The sequence below is a fragment of the Oncorhynchus clarkii genome, chromosome 16 (genome assembly GCF_045791955.1).
Source record: "Oncorhynchus clarkii lewisi isolate Uvic-CL-2024 chromosome 16, UVic_Ocla_1.0, whole genome shotgun sequence".
NCBI lineage: Eukaryota > Metazoa > Chordata > Actinopteri > Salmoniformes > Salmonidae > Oncorhynchus > Oncorhynchus clarkii.
The window spans coordinates 3,528,835-3,551,379 of NC_092162.1; the positions used below are offsets into that span (position 1 = coordinate 3,528,835).

The 22,545-nt window shown below is 42.7% G+C and overlaps 1 protein-coding gene across 1 annotated transcript in view; it reads left to right on the plus strand.

The window, feature by feature from the left end:
• Nucleotides 1-1,740: 1,740 nt before the first annotated feature.
• The window catches only part of LOC139367408 (BTB (POZ) domain containing 3b), a 29,641-nt gene continuing 8,836 nt past the window's right edge, over nucleotides 1,741-22,545 (plus strand). Inside the window, exons 1-2 of the mRNA XM_071105611.1 lie at nucleotides 1,741-2,808; nucleotides 8,779-8,869. Of these exons, the coding sequence (XP_070961712.1) occupies nucleotides 2,468-2,808; nucleotides 8,779-8,869 (432 nt within the window). The 5' untranslated portion in view covers nucleotides 1,741-2,467. The remainder of the gene's footprint in view (nucleotides 2,809-8,778; nucleotides 8,870-22,545) is intronic.

A 22,545-nucleotide genomic window follows, 5' to 3' on the forward strand; every position in this document is an offset into this window, starting at 1 on the left:
CTGATATCTTCTAGAGGAGTGATATGTTAGCACTAGGCAGCCTGATATCTTCTAGAGGAGTGATATATTGGCACTAGGCAGCCTGATATCTTCTAGAGGAGTGATATGTTGGCACTAGGCAGCCTGATATCTTCTAGAGGAGTGATATGTTAGCACTAGTCAACCTGGTATCTTCTAGAGGAGTTATATATTGGCACTAGTCAACCTGGTATCTTCTAGAGGAGTTATATATTGGCACTAGTCAACCTGGTATCTTCTAGATGAAGTTATATGTTGGCATAGGGTTGGTTATTATTTTCCTCTGAACCATAAATCTCAGACTAAGACCAAAGAGGCTGACATGTAAGAGTAAACAGCAATGATACTGGATTTTCTTTTCAGTTAACTTCACAAACATGACCAAATACCTCTTCGGCAGTGATAAGGAAGCACATAACTGTAGACTACTTCCAGTGTGCTACAGTTAGATTTAAAAACATACGAAAATATTACAGTGTTGTACACATTGTCCTGGTGTTAAAGGTGCTACGATTCATCTAACGAGAGTAACTTCTTTTTTTTGTCATCCCGTGTAAAATCTCACTTAACTTCAAAACTTCACGTTAGAAAATCGATGCAATACCAAACCGTCATGCCCGTTGAACTGAATGAGAACAGTCTTACTTAGATAATAGCTGCTTTAGTGTGTTACACATAGAGTGGCTTGGACTTATAGCCCAAAGAGACCAAGGCAGGTCAAAGACAGCAGCATGTTTTGGCCGGGAACGACAGGCTAGCCTAGTGGTTAGAGCGTTGGTCAGTTCAAAACCCTGAGCTGACAAGGTACAAATCTATCGTTCTGCCCCTGAACAGGCAGTTAACCCACTGTTCCTAGAACGTCATTGAAAATAAGAATTTGTTCTTAACTGACTTCCCTGGTTAAATAAAGGTAAAATAAAAAGAAAGAAAGAAAGAAGAATTACCTGCAGTGACATTGGCTCCCTTATAAACACAGATATAATAATTATAGTAGTAAATAACTGATTATTATATCCTAAAAAAACGAACAATCCTACAATTAAACGACCTTTCTTCAAATGTCCCTAACTATGTAAATATACTGTATTAACATTCGTGTGACTGAATCCCCGTGTGGAATTCAACTTTATGAATATAGAATGTAAAAAAAAAAAAAGATATTATTTTTTTTAAAGCAAATTCCACCCCTTACAAAGACGCTTAGAAATCAGCATTTGTATTTACAATATTAACAATATCAGATACATATGTGGGAGAGGCAGAATGCTTGAAGTTTAGATTGAAGCTAAAACAGAGTATGTAAATAAAACAGTATATGAATATGTTGTATGTGTTCTCGTCCAAAATGTCACCCTATTCACTATAAACCACATTAGATAGGATCAGAGCTCTAAATAGGGAATAGGGTGCAGCCAAATAGTGTATCATTATTAGGGGCCATGGCTGTCACTTTAATAGAAGGAGTTCACTTAGCATATCCTAGTAGGTACCGCACTCAGCTGCGGCCAATCAGGAGGCCTGAGCGTGCCTATTGGCCGAGGCTGCGGAGGATGCCTTGTGCCGTTTGATGGGGGGGGGGGGGGGTTCTCTAGTTTTCTCTCTCTTCTCTCCTCTTTTCTGTGCTCATCCATTCATCCGCTGTAGTCAGCATAATACAGGAGGTGGGGAGAGGAGCCAGAGACCGGAGAGACAGGAGCTGAGAAACGGAGAGAGACAGAGAGAGAGAGAGAGAGAGAGAGAGAGAGAGAGAGAGAGGAAGATAAAAAAAACAGGCTGTCTGCCTCAGGACCACTGCATCTCCACTAAATCTCTAGGCTGTCACACCAGCGCACAGCAGAGGAGAGGAGGAGAGAGCGGCGAAGAGTGATTTCAATAAGGACATCATTGGTACGTTATCTGGGACAAACATCGTCTGTCACAAAGATCAAACTTAAAAAAGGAAAACTAGGTGAAAGGAAACGTCCCTTAGGATCATCCATTGGATTGTCAGATTGTTCCTGTTTCTCTTCAGAAAAAAACATTGGATTCTGTCTATATTCAGAAAAAAGTCATGGCGAGAGAAGGATAACCCGTACTGGGACTGTTTGCTCCCTAAAAGCTGAGTCAATCATACAGTAGGAGTGCAGGGGTGTTTCTGAGCTGGTTTCTCTGCACTACTCTCTTATTCTGCTACTGAAGACACATTTGGAGTAGGAGAGGATTTCCCAATGTCTGACACATTCTTACTAACTGATTTCCTACTCAAGTATTTTTTTTTGACTGACTGAGCTCGTTGCTCGTTGTTGCTGCTGTTTTTCTGCTACTGCACAACTCTCTGATACCACTGTCCTGTCTGAGCATCCTCCTTTTCCCCCTCCTCGGCACCTCTGTCCTCCTCTTCCACTTCTACTCTGCCAGTTGATGTCTTTTCTCTGCATACTCTCCCACTGCTCTGCAGAACAACACACTCATGGTCGATGCCAAGGACCGTAAAATGAAATGTCTGACCTTCCTCTTGATGCTCCCAGAGTCAGTTAAGAGCAAGTCGGCGAGTTCGAAGAGCTCCAAAAAGACAGTTAACGTCGGTGGCGCTTCCGGGGGCAGTACCGGGTCCAAGCTGCCGCCGGTGTGCTACGAGATCATTACCCTGAAGAAGAAGAAGAAGATGGCAGCAGATATATTCCCCAGTGCTAAGAAGCAGGGCGGAGGGTCGTCGGCCACAGTGCAGGAGTACCAACAACAGAACCTGAATAATAACAATACAATTCAGAACTGTAACTGGCAGGGGCTGTACTCTACTATACGAGAGAGGTAGGTGACACTAACTAACTAACCAAGTTACTAACTAACAAACTAATTAACCCATATAATAGATATATAGTTGAAACAAACTAACTAATACATATACTAGAGAGGTAGATGACACTAACTAGATAACTAACTAACTCATATACTAGATAGATAGGTGACACTAACTAACTAACTAACCAATGAACTAACTAACTCATATACAAGAGAGGTAGGTCACACTAACTAACTAACTAACTAAATAACTAACTAACTCATATACAAGAGAGGTTGGTGACACTAACTAACTCACTCATATACTAGAGAGGTAGGTCACACTAACTAACTAACTAACTAACTAACTAACTAACTAACTAACTAACTAACTAACTAACTAACTAACTCATATACTAAAGAGGTAGGTAAAACTAACTAACTAACTCATATACCATAGAGGTAGGTGACACTAACTAGATAACTAACTAACTCATATACTAGATAGATAGGTGACACTAACTAACTACCCTAATGTATGAGAGAGGAAGGTGACACTAACTAACTAACTAGCTAACTAACTAACTAACTAACTCATATACTAAAGAGGTAGGTGAAACTAACTAACTAACTAACTCATATACCAGAGAGGTAGGTGACACTAACTAGATAACGCATATACTAGAGAGGTAGGTGACACTAACTATCTAACTCATATACCAGAGAAGTAGGTGACACTAACTAACTAACTTATACACAAGAGAGGTAGGTGACAATAACTAACTAACTCATATATACCAGAGGTAGGTAACACGAACTAACTAACTAACTAACTCATATACTAGAGAGGTAGGTAACACTAACAACTAACTAAGTAAGTAAGTCATTAAGTAAGTAATTAACTAGAGAGGTGGGTGACACTAAATAACAAACTATCTAACTAACTGAACAATTAACTGACTAACTAGCACACTCATACACTAGACAGTTGGGAACACGAACTAACGAAGTCATCAACTAGAGAGATAGGTGACACTAACTAACTAACTCATATACTAGAGAGGTTGGTGACACTAACTAACTAACTAATGCATGTACTAACTAAATAAATAACTACCTCATGCACTAGAGAGTTAGGTGGCACTAACTTTGGAACTAACTAACCCATATACCTAGTAGGTAGGTGACACTAACTAGCTAAATCATTAACTAGAGAGGTAGGTGACACAAACTAATAAACTCATATACTAGAGAGTTAGGTTACACTAACACAGTAACTAACTATACCATATACTAGAGAGGTGGGTGACACTAACTAACTAACTAACTCCTATTCTAGAGAGGTAGGTTACACTAACTAACTAACTCATTTACTGGAGAGTTAGGTGACACTAACTAAGTCGTATACTAGAGAGGTAGGTGAGACTAACTAACTAACCCATAACAAACCCATATGCTAGCGAGTTAAGTTACACTAACGAACTTATATACTAGAGAGGTAGGTGACACTAACTAACTAACTTATATACTAGAGAGGTAGGTGAGACTAACTAACTAACCCATATGCTAGCGAGTTAGGTTACACTAACTAACTTATATACTAGAGAGGGAGGTGACATTAACTATCTAACTCATATACTGGAGAGGTAGGTGACACTAACTCATATACTAGAGAGGTAGGTTACACTAACTAACTAACTCATTTACTGGAGAGTTAAGTGACACTAACTAAGTCGTATACTAGAGAGGTAGGTGAGACTAACTAACTAACCCATAACAAACCCATATGCTAGCGAGTTAGGTTACACTAACTAACTTATTTACTAGAGAGGTAGGTGACATTAACTATCTAACTCATATACTAGAGAGGTAGGTGACACTAACTCATATACTAGAGAGGTATGTGACACTAACTAACTCTTATAATAGAGAGCTAATTGACACTAACTAACTCATATAATAGAGAGGGAGGTGACACTAACTAACTCATATACTAGAGAGGGAGGTGACATTAACTGTCTAACTCATATACTAGAGAGGTAAGTGACACTAACTCATATATTAGAGAGGTAGGTGACACTAACTAACTAACTCATACTAGAGAGGTAGGTTACACTAACTAACTAACTCATATACTAGAGAGGTTGGTGACACTAAGTAACTAATTAACTCACTAACTAATGTGTGTACTAGAGAGCTTGGTGACACTAACTAACTAATATACTCTAGAGGTAGGTGACTAACTATCTAACTCATATTCTAGAGAGGTAGGTGACGCCAACTAACTAACTAACTAACTAAGTAACTAAGTAACTAACTAACCCCTATTCTAGAGAGGTAGTTGACACTAACTAACTAACTCATATACTAGACAGGTAGGTGACACTAACTAACTAACTCATATACTAGACAGGTAGGTGACACGAACTAACTAACTCATATACTAGACAGGTAGGTGACACTAACTAACTAACTAACTAACTCATATACTAGACAGGTAGGTGACACTAACTAACTAACTAACTAACTCATATGCTACAGAAGTAGGTGACACTAACTTACTCATGTTCACTAGTTCCTTTTGGATATTTACACTTTGCTGTTCTGGGTCAGGTCCCAGGCTGGACAGTGAGCAGAGACCAGGGAATCATACTATAACAGAATCTCAACATGTTCTAGAACACAGACCAGGGAATCATACTGTAACAGAATCTCAACATCTTCTAGGACACAGACCAGGGAATCATACTGTAATGTAACCTCAGCATCTTCTAGAACACAGACTAGGGAATCATACTGTAACAGAATATCAACATGTTCTAGAACACAGACCACGGAATCATACTGTAATGTAACCTCAACATCTTCTAGAACACAGACTAGGGAATCATACTGTAACAGAATATCAACATGTTCTAGAACACAGACCAGGGAATCATACTGTAATGTAACCTCAACATCTTCAAGAACACAGACCAGGGAATCATGCTGTAATGTTACCTCAGCATCTTCAAGAACACAGACCAGGGAATCATACTGTAATGTTACCTCAGCATCTTCAAGAACACAGACCAGGGAATCATACTGTAATGTTACCTCAGCACTTGGTAGAGCAGGTGTATTCATATCTTGCCCCACGAAGTCTGTAGTAGTGGTGGTCTTAATCAGTCCCTTATATGAGAGGAAGAATGCAAAACATAATGGATCTGACTTCAAGGTCCAGAGCTCAGTTTGGGGGCTCTCAACCCAGAACAGGTTTGTACACTACTATATGAGTGAGATAGGTACAGTAACTGTGTACCACAGGCTGAACAGGAATCATCATCTTGTAGACCCACGCACAGGCAATCATATTGTAACTTGGACTGAGCACTGAGAAAGCATCTACTATAGCTCCAGGACCAGCCTGGGTACTCTCCTCTAGAGCCTGGACCAGCCTGGGTACTATCCTCTAGAGCCAGGACCAGCCTGGTTATTCTCCTCTAGAGCCTGGACCAGCCTGGGTACTATCCTCTAGAGCCAGGACCAGCCTGGGTACTCTCCTCTAGAGCCTGGACCAGCCTGGGTACTCTCCTCTAGATCCAGGACCAGCCTGGGTACTCTCCTCTAGAGCCTGACCAGCCTGGGTACTCTCCTCTAGAGCCAGGACCAGCCTTGTTATTCTCCTCTAGAGCCAGGACCAGCCTGGTTATTCTCCTCTAGAGCCTGGAGCAGCCTGGGTACTCTCCTCTAGAGCCAGGACACAGAGCAGGTTATTCTCCTCTAGAGCCAGGACCAGCCTGGGTACTCTCCTCTAGAGCCTGGACTAGCCTGGGTACTCTCATCTAGAGCCTGGACCAGCCTGGGTACTCTCCTCTGGAGCCAGGACACAGAGCAGGATATTCTCCTCTGGAGCCAGGACCAGCCTGGGTACTCTCCTCTAGAGCCAGGACCAGCCTGGGTACTCTCCTCTAGAGCCTGGACCAGTCTGGGTACTCTCCTATAGAGCCAGGACACAGAGCAGGATATTCTCCTCTGGAGCCAGGACCAGCCTGGGTACTCTCCTCTAGAGCCAGGACCAGCCTGGGTACTCTCCTCTAGAGCCAGGACAAGCCTGGGTACTCTCCTCTAGAGCCTGGACTAGCCTGGGTACTCTCCTCTAGAGCCTGGACCATCCTGGGTACTCTCCTCTAGAGCCAGGACCAGCCTGGTTATTCTCCTCTAGAGCCTGGACCAGCCTGGGTACTCTCCTCTAGAGCCTGGACCAGTCTGAGTACTCTCCTCTGGAGCCTGGACCAGCCTGGGTACTCTCCTCTAGAGCCTGGACCAGCCTGGGTACTCTCCTCTAGAGCCAGGACACAGAGCAGGTTATCAGGGTATTGAGTAGAGTTAAAACATTACAGTAACGTTCCCCAAACTCCCTGGTTTTCCAGAAACCCTTTTAGTAGGAGTGCAGATATAGGATTAGTTTAACCTGTAGATCACAACGAACACCACTATTGTATATGGACGGTGAGGACCAGGGTCAGTATCAGAGTAGGAGTGCTGATCTAGGATCAGGTCATAAAGAGTCTCAGAGTAGGTGATCTAGGATCAGGTCATACATTGTCTCAGAGTAGGTGATCTAGGATCAGGTCAGAAAGAGTATCAGTAGGAGTGCTGATCTAGGATCAGGTCATAAAGAATCTCAGAGTAGGTGATCTAGGATCAGGTCATACAGAGTCTCAGAGTAGGTGATCCAGGATCAGGTTATAAAGAGTCTCAGAGTAGGTGATCTAGGATCAGGTCATACAGAGTCTCAGAGTAGGTGATCTAGGATCAGATCATAAAGAGTCTCAGTAGGAGTGGTGATCTAGGATCAGGTCATAAAGAATCTCAGAGTAGGTGATCTAGGATCAGGTCATACAGAGTCTCAGAGTAGGTGATCCAGGATCAGGTTATAAAGAGTCTCAGAGTAGGTGATCTAGGATCAGGTCATACAGAGTCTCAGAGTAGGTGATCTAGGATCAGATCATAAAGAGTCTCAGTAGGAGTGGTGATCTAGGATCAGGTCATAAAGAGTCTCAGAGTAGGTGATCTAGGATCAGGTCATAAAGTGCCTCAGAGTAGGTGATCTAGCATCAGGTCATAAAGTGCCTCAGAGTAGGTGATCTAGGATCAGGTCATTCATTGTCTCAGAGTAGGTGATCTAGGATCAGGTCATAAAGATTCTCAGAGTAGGTGATCTAGGATCAGGTCATAGTCTCAGTAGGAGTGGTGATCTAGGATCAGGTCAGAAAGAGTCTCAGAGTAGGTGATCTAGTATCAGATCCGCTCTCTTATTCATTATGATTTAAAAGGCAAAACTGATCTTGGATCAGCGATCATACTCTGACACACTCAAGTTAACAATCGGGTAATGACATTCGTTATATTCTTTCCGAGTGTGCTGAATTCTGCATTAAGGGGTGTTAATGTGAGGAATGATTCCCATCTCTGTAAGCTAAAGAGTTGTAATTAACCGAGTATTGAATTCTTGCCAAAAGCTAGTAGACCATTTAACAGCTGCATCCAGAGTTCTTCTGGTTTCTCCTGAGCAACAGAACAAAGTACAGGCCATGTAGTCAATTCAGTTTCTGAAATTAAATTGTGTGAGATTGAATGTGATTGCCTGTGGCTATAAATCCGTGTAGTAGTAGGAGTTACCTTTTTCATATTGATTCTCCTTGATTTATTTAATTCCATTTTTAATTGTCCTTGTCAATCCCTCTCTTGAGATCTCTCTCTCTCTCTCTCTCTCTCTCTCTCTCTCTCTCTCTCTCTCTCTCTCTCTCTCCTCCTTTCTCTTTCCCTCTCTCTCTCAATCTAGATATTACTCTATGTGACAGATTCGATCAAAACAGTGACAGTACGATCAAAGATCCCCTGACACAACCTTTCTCTCTGTCGACCAGTAATATATTAGGGGTTGACATAAAATACCGAACAGGTTACTACTCTGTCCAATGAAGTCCTTCAATCATTCTCTGATCTGTTTCTCAGGAACTCTGTGATGTTCAACAATGAGTTGATGGCCGACGTTCACTTTGTGGTTGGACAAACAGGAGGGACGCAGAGACTACCAGGACACAGGGTAAGGGCCAGTATCCTTAGTATCATTACTGTCAGTATCATTACTGTCAGTATCATTACTGTTAGTATCATTACTGTTAGTATCATTAATATCATTATTGTTAGTATCATTACTGTTAGTACCATTACTGTTAGTATCATTACTGTTAGTATCATTACTGTTAGTATCATTGCTGTTAATATCATTACTGTTAGTATCATTACTGTTAGTATCTTTACTGTTAGTATCATTAATATCATTACTGTTAGTATCATTATTGTTAGTATCATTACTGTTAGTATCATTACTGTTAGTATCATTAGTATCATTACTGTTAGTATCATTAATATCATTACTGTTAGTATCATTAATATCATTAATGTTAGTATCATTACTGTTAGTATCATTGCTGTTAGTATCATTACTGTTAGTATCGTTCATACCATTACTGTTAGTATCATTAATATCATTACTGTTAAATATCATTACTGTTAGTATCTTTACTGTTAGTATCATTACTGTTAGTATCATTACTGTTAGTATCATTCATATCATTAGTGTTAGTATCATTAATGTTAGTATCATTACTGTTAGTATCATTACTGTTAGTATCATTAGTATCATTACTGTTAATATCATTAGTGTTAGTATCATTACTGTTAGTACCATTACTGTTAGTATCATTAGTATCATTACTGTTAGTATCATTACTGTTAGTATCAGTAGTATCATTACTGTTAGTATCATTAATAGCATTACTGTTAATATCCTTAGTGTTAGTATCATTACTGTTAGTATCATTAGTGTTAGTATCATTACTGTTAGTATCATCCATATCATTACTGTTAGTATCATTACTGTTAGTACCAGTAATATCATTAGTGTTAGTATCATTACTGTTAGTATCATTACTGTTAGTATCATTACTGTTAGTACCATTACTGTTAGTATCAGTCATACCATTACTGTTGGTATCATTAATATCATTACTGTTAATATCATTAGTGTTAGTATCATTACTGCTACTATCATTATTATCATTACTGTTAGTATCATTACTGTTAGTATCATTACTGTTAGTATCATTCATATCATTACTGTTAGTATCATTACTGTTAGTATCATTAATATCATTACTGTTATTATCATTACTGTTAGTATCATTAATATCATTACTGTTAGTATCATTACTGTTAGTATCATTAATATCATTACTGTTAGTATCATTACTGTTAGTATCATTACTGTTAGTATCATTACTGTTAGTACCATTAATATCATTACTGTTAGTATCATTACTGTTAATATCATTAGTGTTAGTATCATTAGTGTTAGTATCATTACTGTTAATATCATTACTGTTAGTATCATTACTGTTAGTATCATTACATCATCATCTGTCAGTATCGGTACCGTTACTATCATCACATAGACTCTGCTTCGTCGCTTCATAGCAGACAACACTGTAGGTTTAGAAGGAGGAATCCTTTGTGTTCCTCTCTCACTTCCTTCGCCATGTGTCTTTCAGACTCCACTCAATTATTTAACTACATGAGGCTAAAGGATGAAGGGAGGGAGACAGGAGTCAAAAAGGAGGAGGAGGATGAGGGGGAGGGGAAGGATGGAGAGACTGAGACAGACAGTTGAGTGAAGGAGGATAAGGAGGAAGAGGAGGAAAGATGGAGAGAGGGAGTGGAGTGGAGGAGGAGGAGAAGGACGGAGAGACTGAGACAGACAGTTGAGTGAAGGAGGAAGATGAAGAGGAGGAAAGATGGAGAAAGGGAGTGGAGGAGGAGGAGAAAGAGAAGGAGGGGAGGGACAGAGAGACTGAGAAAGACAGTTGAGTGAAGGAGGAGGAGGAGGAGGAAGAGGAGGAGAGATGGAGAGAGGGAGTGGAGGAGGAGGGGGGTGGAGAGATGAAGGGAGGGAGTGTAGTGGAGGTGGAGGAGGAGGATGGAGAGATGAATGGAGGGAGTGTAGTTTTAAATGTTTTTTATTTTTTTATTTTACCTTTATTTAACCAGGCAAGTCAGTTAAGAACAAATTCCTATTTTCAATGATGGCCTAGGAACAGTGGGTTAACTGCCTGTTCAGGGGCAGAACGACAGATTTGTACCTTGTCAGCTCGGGGATTTGAACATGAAACCTTCCGGTTACTAGTCCAAAGCGCAAACCACTAGGCTAGGATAGAGAGATGAAGGGAGGGAGTGTAGTGGAGGAGGAGGTGGAGGAGGAGGATAGAGAGATGAAGGGAGGGAGTGTAGTAAAGGTGGAGGTGGAGGTGGAGGAGGAGGAGGATGGAGAGATGAAGGGAGGGAATGTAGTGGAGGAGGTGGAGGAGGAGGATGGAGAGATGAACGGAGGGAGTGTAGTGGAGGAGGAGGTGGAGGAGGAGGAGGATGGAGAGATGAAGGGAGGGAGAATAGTGGAGGAGGTGGAGGAGGAGGATGGAGAGATGAAGGGAGGGAGTGTAGTGAAGGTGGAGGTGGAGGAGGAGGAGGAGGATGGAGAGATGAAGGGAGGGAGTGTAGTGAAGGTGGAGGAGGAGGATGGAGAGATGAAGAGAGGGAGTGAAGTGGAGGAGGAGGTGGAGGAGGAGGAGGATGGAGGGATGAAGAGAGTGTAGTGGAGGAGGAGGTGGAGGAGGAGGATGGAGAGATGAAGAGAGTGTAGTGGAGGAGGAGGAGGATGGAGAGGTGAAGAGAGTGTAGTGGAGGAGGAGGTGGAGGAGGAGGGTGGAGAGATGAAGAGAGTGTAGTGGAGGAGGAGGATGTAGAGATGAAGGGAGTTTAGTGGAGGAGGAGGAGGAGGAGGAGGATGTAGAGATGAAGGGAGTGAGTGTAGTGAAGGTGGAGGTGGAGGAGGAGGATGGAGAGATGAAGAGAGTGTAGTGCAGGAGGAGGAGGAGGAGGAGGATTTAGAGATGAAGGGAGTGAGTGTAGTGGAGGAGGTAGAGGAGGAGGAGGAGGAGGAGGATGGATGGAGAGATGAAGAGAGTGTAGTGGAGGAGGAGGTAGAGGAGGAGGATGGAGAAATGAAGAGAGTGTAGTGGAGGAGGAGGATGGGGAGGAGGAGGATGGAGAGATGAAGGGAGTGAGTGTAGTGGAGGAGGAGGAGGAGGATTTAGAGATGAAGGGAGTGAGTGTAGTGGAGGAGGTAGAGGAGGAGGAGGAGGAGGAGGAGGATGGATGGAGAGATGAAGAGAGTGTAGTGGAGGAGGAGGTAGAGGAGGATGGATGGAGAGATGAAGAGAGTGTAGTGGAGGAGGAGGTAGAGGAGGAGGATGGAGAGATGAAGAGAGTGTAGTGGAGGAGGAGGAGGAGGAGGATGGAGAGATGAAGGGAGTGAGTGTAGTGGAGGAGGAGGAGGAGGAGGATGGATGGAGAGATGAAGAGAGTGTAGTGGAGGAGGAGGTAGAGGAGGATGGATGGAGAGATGAAGAGAGTGTAGTGGAGGAGGAGCTGGAGGAGGAGGATGGAGAGATGAAGAGAGTGTAGTGCAGGAGGAGGAGGAGGAGGAGGATTTAGAGATGAAGGGAGTGAGTGTAGTGGAGGAGGTAGAGGAGGAGGAGGAGGAGGAGGATGGATGGAGAGATGAAGAGAGTGTAGTGGAGGAGGAGGTAGAGGAGGATGGATGGAGAGATGAAGAGAGTGTAGTGGAGGAGGAGGTAGAGGAGGAGGATGGATAGATGAAGAGAGTGTAGTGAAGGAGGAGGAGGAGGAGGAGGAGGATGGAGAGATGAAGGGAGTGAGTGTAGTGGAGGAGGAGGTGGAGGAGGAGGATGGAGAGATGAAGGGAGTGAGTGTATTGGAGGAGGAGGTGGAGGAGGATGATGGAGAGATGAAGAGAGTGTAGTGGAAGAGGAGGTGGAGGAGGAGGATGGAGAGATGAAGAGAGTGTAGTGGAGGTGGAGGAGGAGGATGGAGAGATGAAGAATGTAGTGGAGGAGGAGGTGGAGGAAGAGGATGGAGAGATGAAAACAGTGTAGTGGAGGAGGAGATGGAGGAGGAGGAGGATGGAGAGATGAAGAGAGTGTAGTGGAGGAGGAGGTGGAGGAGGAGGATGGATAGATGAAGAGAGTGTAGTGGAGGTGGAGGAGGAGGAGGAGGAGGAGGATGGAGAGATGAAGAGAGTGTAGTGGAGGAAGAGGTGGAGGAGGAGGAGGAGGAGGAGGATGGAGAGATGAAGGGAGTGAGTGTAGTGGAGGAGGAGATGGAGGATGGAGAGATGAAGAGAGTGTAGTGGAGGAGGAGGAGGAGGAGGAGGAGGAGGAGGAGGATGGAGAGATGAAGAGAGTGTAGTGGAGGAAGAGGTGGAGGAGGAGGAGGAGGAGGATGGAGAGATGAAGGGAGTGAGTGTAGTGGAGGAGGAGATGGAGGATGGAGAGATGAAGAGAGTGTAGTGGAGGAGGAGGTGGACGAGGAGGAGGATGGAGAGATGAAGAGAGTGTAGTGGAGGAGGAGGTGGAGGAGGAGGAGGATGGATAGACTGGAATACGACATGTCTGTAGACACACCTCCACCACACCTTCTTATCTTTGATCTCTAGCGCCTACAAATAGTGGATGAATAACATGCTATTCTCCTGCTTAAGTTCAAGGTCAGAATACGCATAGAGAGAAAAGTGCATAAAAAGGGAATTACCTTCCATTTATGTGCATTAGTGTATAGCTGCTCAGACAGATCTGGGACCACACTGTGTTTTATTATTTTAGGACATTGTGACATATATTGCTGTCTCCCCCAGGGACCCAAGTGCGGTAGTCCGGCCCTGTGAGCATAGAATTACACATAAAAGGATCTCTGTGATTTTCTTAGACTGTCTTACTATTTCGTAGACTGTCTGATCATAGAAATAGATTAAATAGAAAGGTCATGACTATACTGAAGGGCTATTACCGTTCTAGTAATTATATTTCTACGTGCTGTTGTACCCCGACCTTCTCTGCCTGACATCATTGTGTTTACCAGATGTTTGCATTAATTATTACTCACCCCCCCCACCCCCCCCGTTCATAACATTTTCATGGACCCATGCTTCACCATGAACAGAACATTATCATCACATATGACTGGCTAGCGACAACATACTCTGCTAAAACACATAAGGCCAGTTTTCCCTGACCCAGATTATACCTGGTGCTGGGTTTAAAGGACGCTCAATGGAGAATCTCCACACATGGCCAGTTTTCGAGACACATATTACGCCTATAGTGCTGGAATCAAAAGCATTATCAACGGAGATTGATCAAATGTGTTTACCCAGCTAGCACATAACATTCTGAGAACCATGTGTTTCTTAGGTGGGAATGCAGCATCACATTTTAGGCAGGTTTCCTCATGATTCTATTTAAAGTCATGTTCTCAGAATGTTCAGAGAACGTTAAGAAACAACGTTCTTCTGTTGGATGTTTAGTACTTGAGCATAACGTTTTTTTTCTGCATGTTTCCTCATGGTTCTATTTAAGAACATTATCATCACTGTTCTCAGAACATTAAGAAAACGTTCCATATAAAAACCACAAGACAACTTTAGTAAACGTTCAAAGAACGTTCTAAGAATGTTAATTTTAAAACACGTACATTCCGTTCTCAGCGTTACAACAAACTCTCTCTCTATCCTCTAATCTTGTTAATTAAGTGTGTTCAGGTGTGTTGGCCGTAACCCACTAATTGTCCACAGCTGATCTTAATGAGTCCTTGTTTCCGTTGAAATGGGGTCTGTTTGAATAGACAAAAAATGAACAGCTTCGTATGAGTTAACAAAAAAAACACAGCATTCTATCTCCATCCTGGTGGTGCAGTGGACTCAATCCATGGATAGAGAACAGATGATCATTGGTTGGGATCTCACTGATGCCGCGCCACAATGCAAATACATGTGTTTACAAGAGTAATGCCTGAGCAAATGTAGTTCCCATGGGTCTTAATTGTGCTTGGAGTTCAAAACAGTTAACCACTGTTACTAACAGCCCTTATTGAAACACGTTATCAGAACGTTAACACAACCTTCAACTAATAACCTAGAATTGACGTTCTCGAAACGTTCATAGAATCTCCCGGGAAAACTTCCAGGGAACCATAGTGAATTCATCTTAGAACATCTCTGCAACCAAAAATGAACGTTCATGCAACATTTCTAGTTCCGTTCTCAGCATGTTTAAAAACAAAACACGTTCAGTTTAACCAGTCAGGAAACGCTTTGTTCCCAGAACCAATGGGAAACCAATGGGAAACCAATGGGGAAATTGAAAACGTACGTTCCCACAAATTCCAAGGAACCAAATGTGCTAATTGGGTGGTTTGTTAGTCCAGAAACTAGGCTTCATGGGGGGTCAGGGAAAAAGACCCATAGAGTCGGTGTGGGTGGCAATGGGCTGCAATAGTTACTAGCTGTTCAATGTACATATGACTTATGATCTAGTGCAGAGGTATACCAGGCTGCATCACATCCGGCCGTGATCGGGAGCCCACAGGGAGGCGCACAATTGGCCCCGGCGTCGTCCGGGTTTGGCCCGGGGTAGGCCGTCATTGTAAATAGGGAATTTGTTCTTAATTAACCTGACTTGCCTGGATAAATAAAGGTTAAATAAATAGATATATATTCACCTCAAACCCTGCAGCCTGCAGGTTTTCTGTTTTACCTGATAATGAATTGAACACACCTGGTGTCCCAGGCAGAGGTCCCTGATTAGACGGGAACTATATATATATATATACTGGGACGGAGATTTGTCTTCCAACAAGACAATGATCCAAAACATAAAGCAAAATCTACAATGGAATGGTTCAAAAATAAACATATCCAGGTGTTAGAATGGCCAAGTCAAAGTCCAGACCTGAATCCAATCGAGAATCTGTGGAAAGAACTGAAAACTGCTGTTCACAAATGCTCTCCATCCAACCTCACTGATCTCGAGCTGTTTTGCAAGGAGGAGTGGGAAAAAATGTCAGTCTCTCGATGTACAAAACTGATAGAGACATACCCCAAGCGACTTACAGCTGTAATCGCAGCAAAAGGTGGCGCTACGAAGTATTAACTTAAGGGGGCTGAATAATTTTGCACGCCCAATTTTTCAGTTTTTGATTTGTTAAAAAAGTTTGAAATATCCAATAAATGTCGTTCCACTTCATGATTGTGTCCCACTTGTTGTTGATTCTTCACAAAAAAATACAGTTTTATATCTTTATGTTTGAAGCCTGAAATGTGGCAAAAGGTCGCAAAGTTCAAGGGGGCCGAATACTTTCGCAAGGCACTGTATATATATATATTTTTTAAATGCATTGGAACTGGCATCGATGTCCAGAGTTGAGTTTGAAGGATATACGGTATACCAATTGACTCCTGAATTAAGGGTTGTGCTTTTAAAATTGACTCTGACTGCAGCCTTCTGCCCATATTCATTCCCAGAATACATACAAGAGCTGAGCCAAGCATGAGTCATCGCTCTGTTCATTTTAGGGTGAAATATATTGGCCCGTGATTGGTTGGCAGGGATGCACTTTGCTCATTTTATGGAATGCAGTTATGGAAAGGCATTGTGGATAATTGGCTGAGTCTACATCTCAAATAGCCTCCTATAACCCTACATAGTGCACTACTTTTGATTGGAGTCCGTAAGGCCCTGGTTGAAAGTAGTGCACTACACCGGGAAAAGGATACCATGACAAACCCATTCAGAGCCAGTACAGTCTGCAAATGGGAGCATGCGATTATGACGATCTGTAGAGCAGGACTTTATGACGTGTGTGTGTGTGTGTGTGAGTGTGTGTGTGTGTGTGTGTGTGTGTGTGTGTGTGTGTGTGTGTCTGATATCCATTTTGCAGGCGTTCAGATATGCATTATGATTTCATTGACCAAGTTATGATGGGGTGAGCAGCAGTAACTGTACTGGCAACGTTAACGATTTACAATAGTACGATACCGTACTCTGAAGTCTGTGTCCAGCTGAATTTCAATTGGCCTCTCTCTAAAGAACATAACAATAATAACCATCTCTACCTATACCAGCTTGACCAACCCTGATAGATGTCCACTTTTATCAAAATAAGATCTTACTCAAAGTTTTATTTTATTTTATTTTTTACTGTAGACACTGGGTCATATTACTGTAAACACTGGGCCATATTACTGTAAACACTGGGCCATATTACTGTAGACACTGGGTCATATTACTGTAGACATTGGGGCATATTACTGTAAACACTGGGCCATATTACTGTAGACAATGGGTCATATTACTGTAGACAATGGGTCATATTACTGTAGACATTGGGGCATATTACTGTAGACACTGGGCCATATTACTGTAGACAATGGGTCATATTTCTGTAGACACTGGGCCATATTACTGTAGACACTGGGTCATATTACTGTAGACACTGGAACATATTACTGTAGACACTGGGTCATATTACTGGAGACACAGGGTCATATTACTGTAAACACTGGGTCATATTACTGTAGACACTGGGTCATATTACTGTAAACACTGGGTCATATTACTGTAGACACTGGGCCATATTACTGTAAACACTGGGCCATATTAGTGTAGACACTGGGTAATATTACTGTAAACACTGGGTCATATTACTATAGACACTGGGTCATATTACTGTAGACACTGGGTCATATTACTGTAGACACTGGGTCATATTACTGTAGACACTGGGTCATATTACTGTAAACACTGGGTCATATTTAACAGGGTCAGTTAGGGTCAGTTAGAAGTCACATTTCTGATATTTGCTGACCGATTAGTCCTATTTGAGATGGGTTTTTTTAACACATCAACTGTCCCCTACTTAAAATTGATTCCACTTGAGTCATGCATTTCTATTCTCCTCTCGATCTCCTCTCTAGTTCTCCTCCCTAACGTATCTCTCTCCTCTTCCTCTCTTCTCCCTCGCTTCTCCCTAAACTCTCTCTCTCTCCTGTCCTCTCCCTCTCTCTCTCCCTAATGTCTCTCTCTGTCCTCTCTCTTTCTCCCTAATGTCTCTCTCTGTCCTCTTCCTCTCCTCTTCCTCTCTTCTCCCTAATGTCTCTCTCTCTCCTATTCCTCTCTTCTCCCTAACGTCTCCCTCTCTCTCTTCCTCTCTTCTCCCTAATGTCTCTCTCTCCTCTCCCTCTCTTCTCCCTAACTTCTCTCTCTCTCCACTTCCTCTCTCTCCCTAACATCTCTCTTTCTCATCTTCCTCTCCTCTCTCCTCTTCCTCTCTTCTCCCTAACCTCTCTCCTTCCTAACGTCTCTCTCTCGTCTTCCTCTCTTCCCTCACGTCTGTCTCTCTCGTCTTCCTCTCTCTCTCTCCTCACGTCTGTTTCTCTCTCCTCTTCATCTCTTCTCCCTAACCTCTCCCTCTCTCCTCTCTCTCTCTCTCTCTCTCGTCTTCCTCTCTTCTCCCTCACGTCTGTCTCTCCCCTCTTCCTCTCCTCTCTCTCTCTCTCTCTCTCTCTCTCTCTCTCTAATGTTTCTCTCTCCTCTTCCTCTCTTCTCCCTAATGTCTCTCTCCTCTCTCTCTCCTCTCCCTCTCTTCTCCCTAATGTCTCTCTCTCCTCTCCCTCTCTTCTCCCTAACCTCTCTCTCTCTCTCCACTTCCTCTCTCTCCCTAACATCTCTCTTTCTCCTCTTCCTCTCCTCTCTCCTCTTCCTCTCTTCTCCCTAACCTCTCCCTCTCTCCTCTTCCTAACGTCTCTCTCTCATCTTCCTCTCTTCTCCCTCACGCCTGTCTCTCCCCTCTTCCTCTCCTCTCTCTCTCTCTCTCTCTTCTCCCTAATGTTTCTTTCTCCTCTTCCTCTCTTCTCCCTAACGTCTCTCTCTCTCCTCTTCCTCTCTTCTCCCTAACGTCTCTCCCTCTCCTCTCCCTCTCTTCTCCCTCTCTTCTCCCTAATGTCTCTCCTCTCGGGGCAGCAGAAGTAGCCTAGTAGTTAGAGCGTTTGGCCAGTAACCAAAAGGTAGCTGGATCAAATCCCCGAGCTGACCATTTAAAATCTGTCCTTCTGCCCCTGAGCAAAGCAGTTAACCTACTGTTCCCCGGGCACTGTGGATGTCGATTAAGGTAGCCCTCCACACCTCTCTGATTCAGAGGGGTTGGGTTAAGTGTGAAAGACACATTTCAGTTGTACAACTGACAAGGTACTTCCCTCTCGGTCTTCTCTCTCTTCTCTGTTCCTCTGTCTGTCCTCTCTTTCTGTGTATCATCTGCGGTGTGGTGATCATTACCAGAGACAGTTCATTAGCAACATAGAAAAGAGTCTTCAGCACCCTCTTCACAATCTTCTCTTCTCATTATAAAACACTGGAGGTGTAAAATTGCACCCTATTGTCTACATGGCACACTACTTAGGGCTCTAATGCACTCTAACGGGAATAGGGTGTCATTGGGATACTCTGGTTCTTCTCCAGGGGGTATGTTCAAAATGACACCCTATTTAGTGCACTACTTTAGACCAGATCCCTATTCCCTATATAGTGCACTACTTTAGACCAGAGCCCTATTCCCTATATAATGCACTACTTTAGACCAGAGCCCTATTCCCTATATAGTGCACTACTTTAGACCAGAGCCCTATTCCCTATATAGTGCACTACTGTTGACCAGAGCCCTATTCCCTATATAGTCCACTACTGTTGACCAAAGCACTATTCCCTATATAGAACACTACTATAGACCAGAGCCCTATTCTCTATATAGTGCACTACTTTAGACCAGATCCCTATTCTCTATATAGTGCACTACTTTAGACCAGAGCCCTATTATCTATATAGTGCACTACTTTAGACCAGAGCCCTATTATCTATATAGTGCACTACTTTAGACCAGAGCCCTATTCACTATATAGTGCACTACTTTGCCATTTGGGACTCTGCCTGTGTATCCTTCTGGCCCCCCGGGGGGCAATTATGATTCTTACAACTGTAGTTAAGCATTGCTGCTGATTGTGGGGAATCTTTGTGAGTGCTCCAGCATATTGCACGGTCAAATAAACTCTAGGGGAGAGAGGAGAGAGGAGAGAGGAGAGAGGAGAGAGGAGAGAGGAGAGTGGAGAGAGGAGAGAGGAGAGAGTGGAGAGTGGAGAGAGGAGAGAGAGGAGAGAGGAGAGAGGAGAGAGGAGAGAGGAGAGAGGAGAGGAGAGAGGAGAGAGGAGAGTGGAGAGGAGAGAGTGGAGAGAGTAGAGTGGAGAGAGGAGAGATGAGAGTGGAGAGCGCAGAGAGGAGAGAGTGGAGAGAGGAGAGAGGAGAGAGGAGAGAGGAGAGGAGAGGGGAGAAGATAGAGTGGAGAGGAGAGAGGAGAGTGGAGAGAGGAGAGTGGAGTGGAGAGAGTGGAGAGGAGAGAGTGTAGAGAGGAGAGAGGAGAGAGGAGAGAGTAGAGTGGAGAGGAGAGAGTGGAGAGAGGAGAGAGGAGAGGAGAGTGGAGAGGAGAGAGTGGAGAGGAGAGGATAGAGTGGAGAGAGGAGAGAGGAGAGAGGAGAGAGGAGAGAGGAGAGGAGAGAGGAGAGTGGAGTGGAGTGGAGAGAGTGGAGAGGAGAGAGTGTAGAGAGGAGAGAGTGGAGAGAGGAGAGAGTAGAGTGGAGTGGAGAGAGGAGAGAGTAGAGTGGAGAGGAGAGAGTGGAGAGAGGAGAGAGTAGAGTGGAGAGGAGAGAGTGGAGAGAGGGGAAGGGAGAGAGGATAGGGGAGAGGGGAGAGAGGAGAGAAGAGAGAGGAGAGAGGAGAGAGGAGAGAGGGAGAGGGATGAAGCTGTACAAGACAATGATTCATATGGATGTACTGTATAGACTAAAAACAACTAGAGTGATTGGAGTGATTGCATGAATCAGCATACATTCCGCCTCTATCTCTTTCTCTATCTAAATGTACTAGTACAGTTCAACTATCTCTCTCTCTCTCAATTCAATTCAATTCAATGGGAAACATATATGTTGACAAGTGAAATGGATGAACAGAAATGAGATGAACAATAACAAAATACACTCACAAATGATCCAAAAGAAAAAAGACATTTCAAATGTCATATTATGTGCAAATAGTTAAAGTACAAAATGGAAAATAAATAAACATAAATATGGGTTGTATTTACAATGGTGTTTGTTCTTCACTGGTTGCCCTTTTCTTGTGGCAACAGATCACAAATCTTTTAGTATAGCCAATTTAAATGTGTTGTCTGTATATTTGATCATTTCATTGAGGATACCATCAACACCACAGGCCTTTTTGGGTTGGAGGGTTTTTATTTTGTCCTGTAGTTCATTCAATGTAATTGGAGAATCCAGTGGGTTCTTTAATAGTTGATTCTAAGATCTGTATTTGATCATGTATATGTTTTTGCTCTTTATTCTTTGTTATAGAGCCCAAAAGATTGGAGAAGTGGTTTACCCATACATCTCCATTTTGGATAGATAATTCTTCGTGTTGTTGTTTGTTTAGTGTTTTCCAATTTTCCCAGAAGTGCTTAGAGACCGGCCCACTCCAGAAGGTATATTTTCCTCTGTTGAAGTCATTTTGTTGTTGATTTACTTCTGTGTTTTGGGTCACTGTCATAGACGGTCAGATTATTATGGACAAATGGCAGCCAATCCTCAATCAAAAAACAATATCCTGAAAAATGTCTTGATAAACTTGGGAATTCATTTATCCTTTGATAATAGGAAGCTGTCCTGGCCGTGAGGCAGCAAAGCAACTCCAAACCATGCTGCTCCCTCCACCATACATTACAGTCGGTTTTGACGTCCGTGTGCTGTGCCTTTTTTTCTCCACACATAGTGTTGTGTTCCTTCCAAACAACTCAACTGTAGTTTAATCTGTCCACAAAATATTTTTGCCAGAAGCGCTGTGGAACATCCAAGTGCTCTTTTGCAAACTTCAGACATGCAGCAATGTTTTTTTTTGGACAGCAATGGCTTCTTTCCGTGGTGTCCTCCCCATGAACGCCATTCTTGTTTATTGTTTTACTAGACTCATCAACAGAGATGTTAGCATGTTCCAGGGATTTCTGTAAATCTTCAGCTGACACTCTAGGATTCTTCTTAACCTCGTTGAGCATTCGGCACTGTGCTCTCGCAGTCATCTTTGTCTTGCCACTGTATTGTGTATAAAATTCCAAAATATTTGTTGAGTTTGTTTTTCATTTTTTAATTTTAATTCCAGGTTGGAAAAATGCCAAGGGGGGTGAATACTTTCACAAGCCACTGTATCATTTTATTAGCTCTTGAGTCTCCACTTTTATTTATTTTATTTATTTATTATGTAAAAAAACACAGTTTCAATCATTGCCACAAAAGACTGATTTGAGCCTGTCGGTATTTATTTAATCATTTAATTGAGGACACCATCAACTATTTATTGAATCATTTAATTGAGGATACCATCAACTCCACACGCTTTTTGGGGTTGGAGGGTTTGTATTTTGTCCTGTAGTTCATTCAATGTAATTGGAGAATCCAGTGGCTTCTGGTAGTCTTTAATAGTTGATTCTAAGATTTTTTTTTTATCATGTCTATGTTTTTGCTGTTTGTTCTTTGATATAGGGCCAAAAATAATGGAGAAGTTGTTTATCCAAACATCTCAATTTTGGGTAGATAACTCTTCGTGTTGTTGTTTGTTTAGTGTTTTCCAAATCTCTCTCTCTCTTTTTATTTTTACCTTTATGTAACTAGGCAAGTCAGTTAAGAACAAATTCTTATTTTCAATGGCGGCCTAGGAA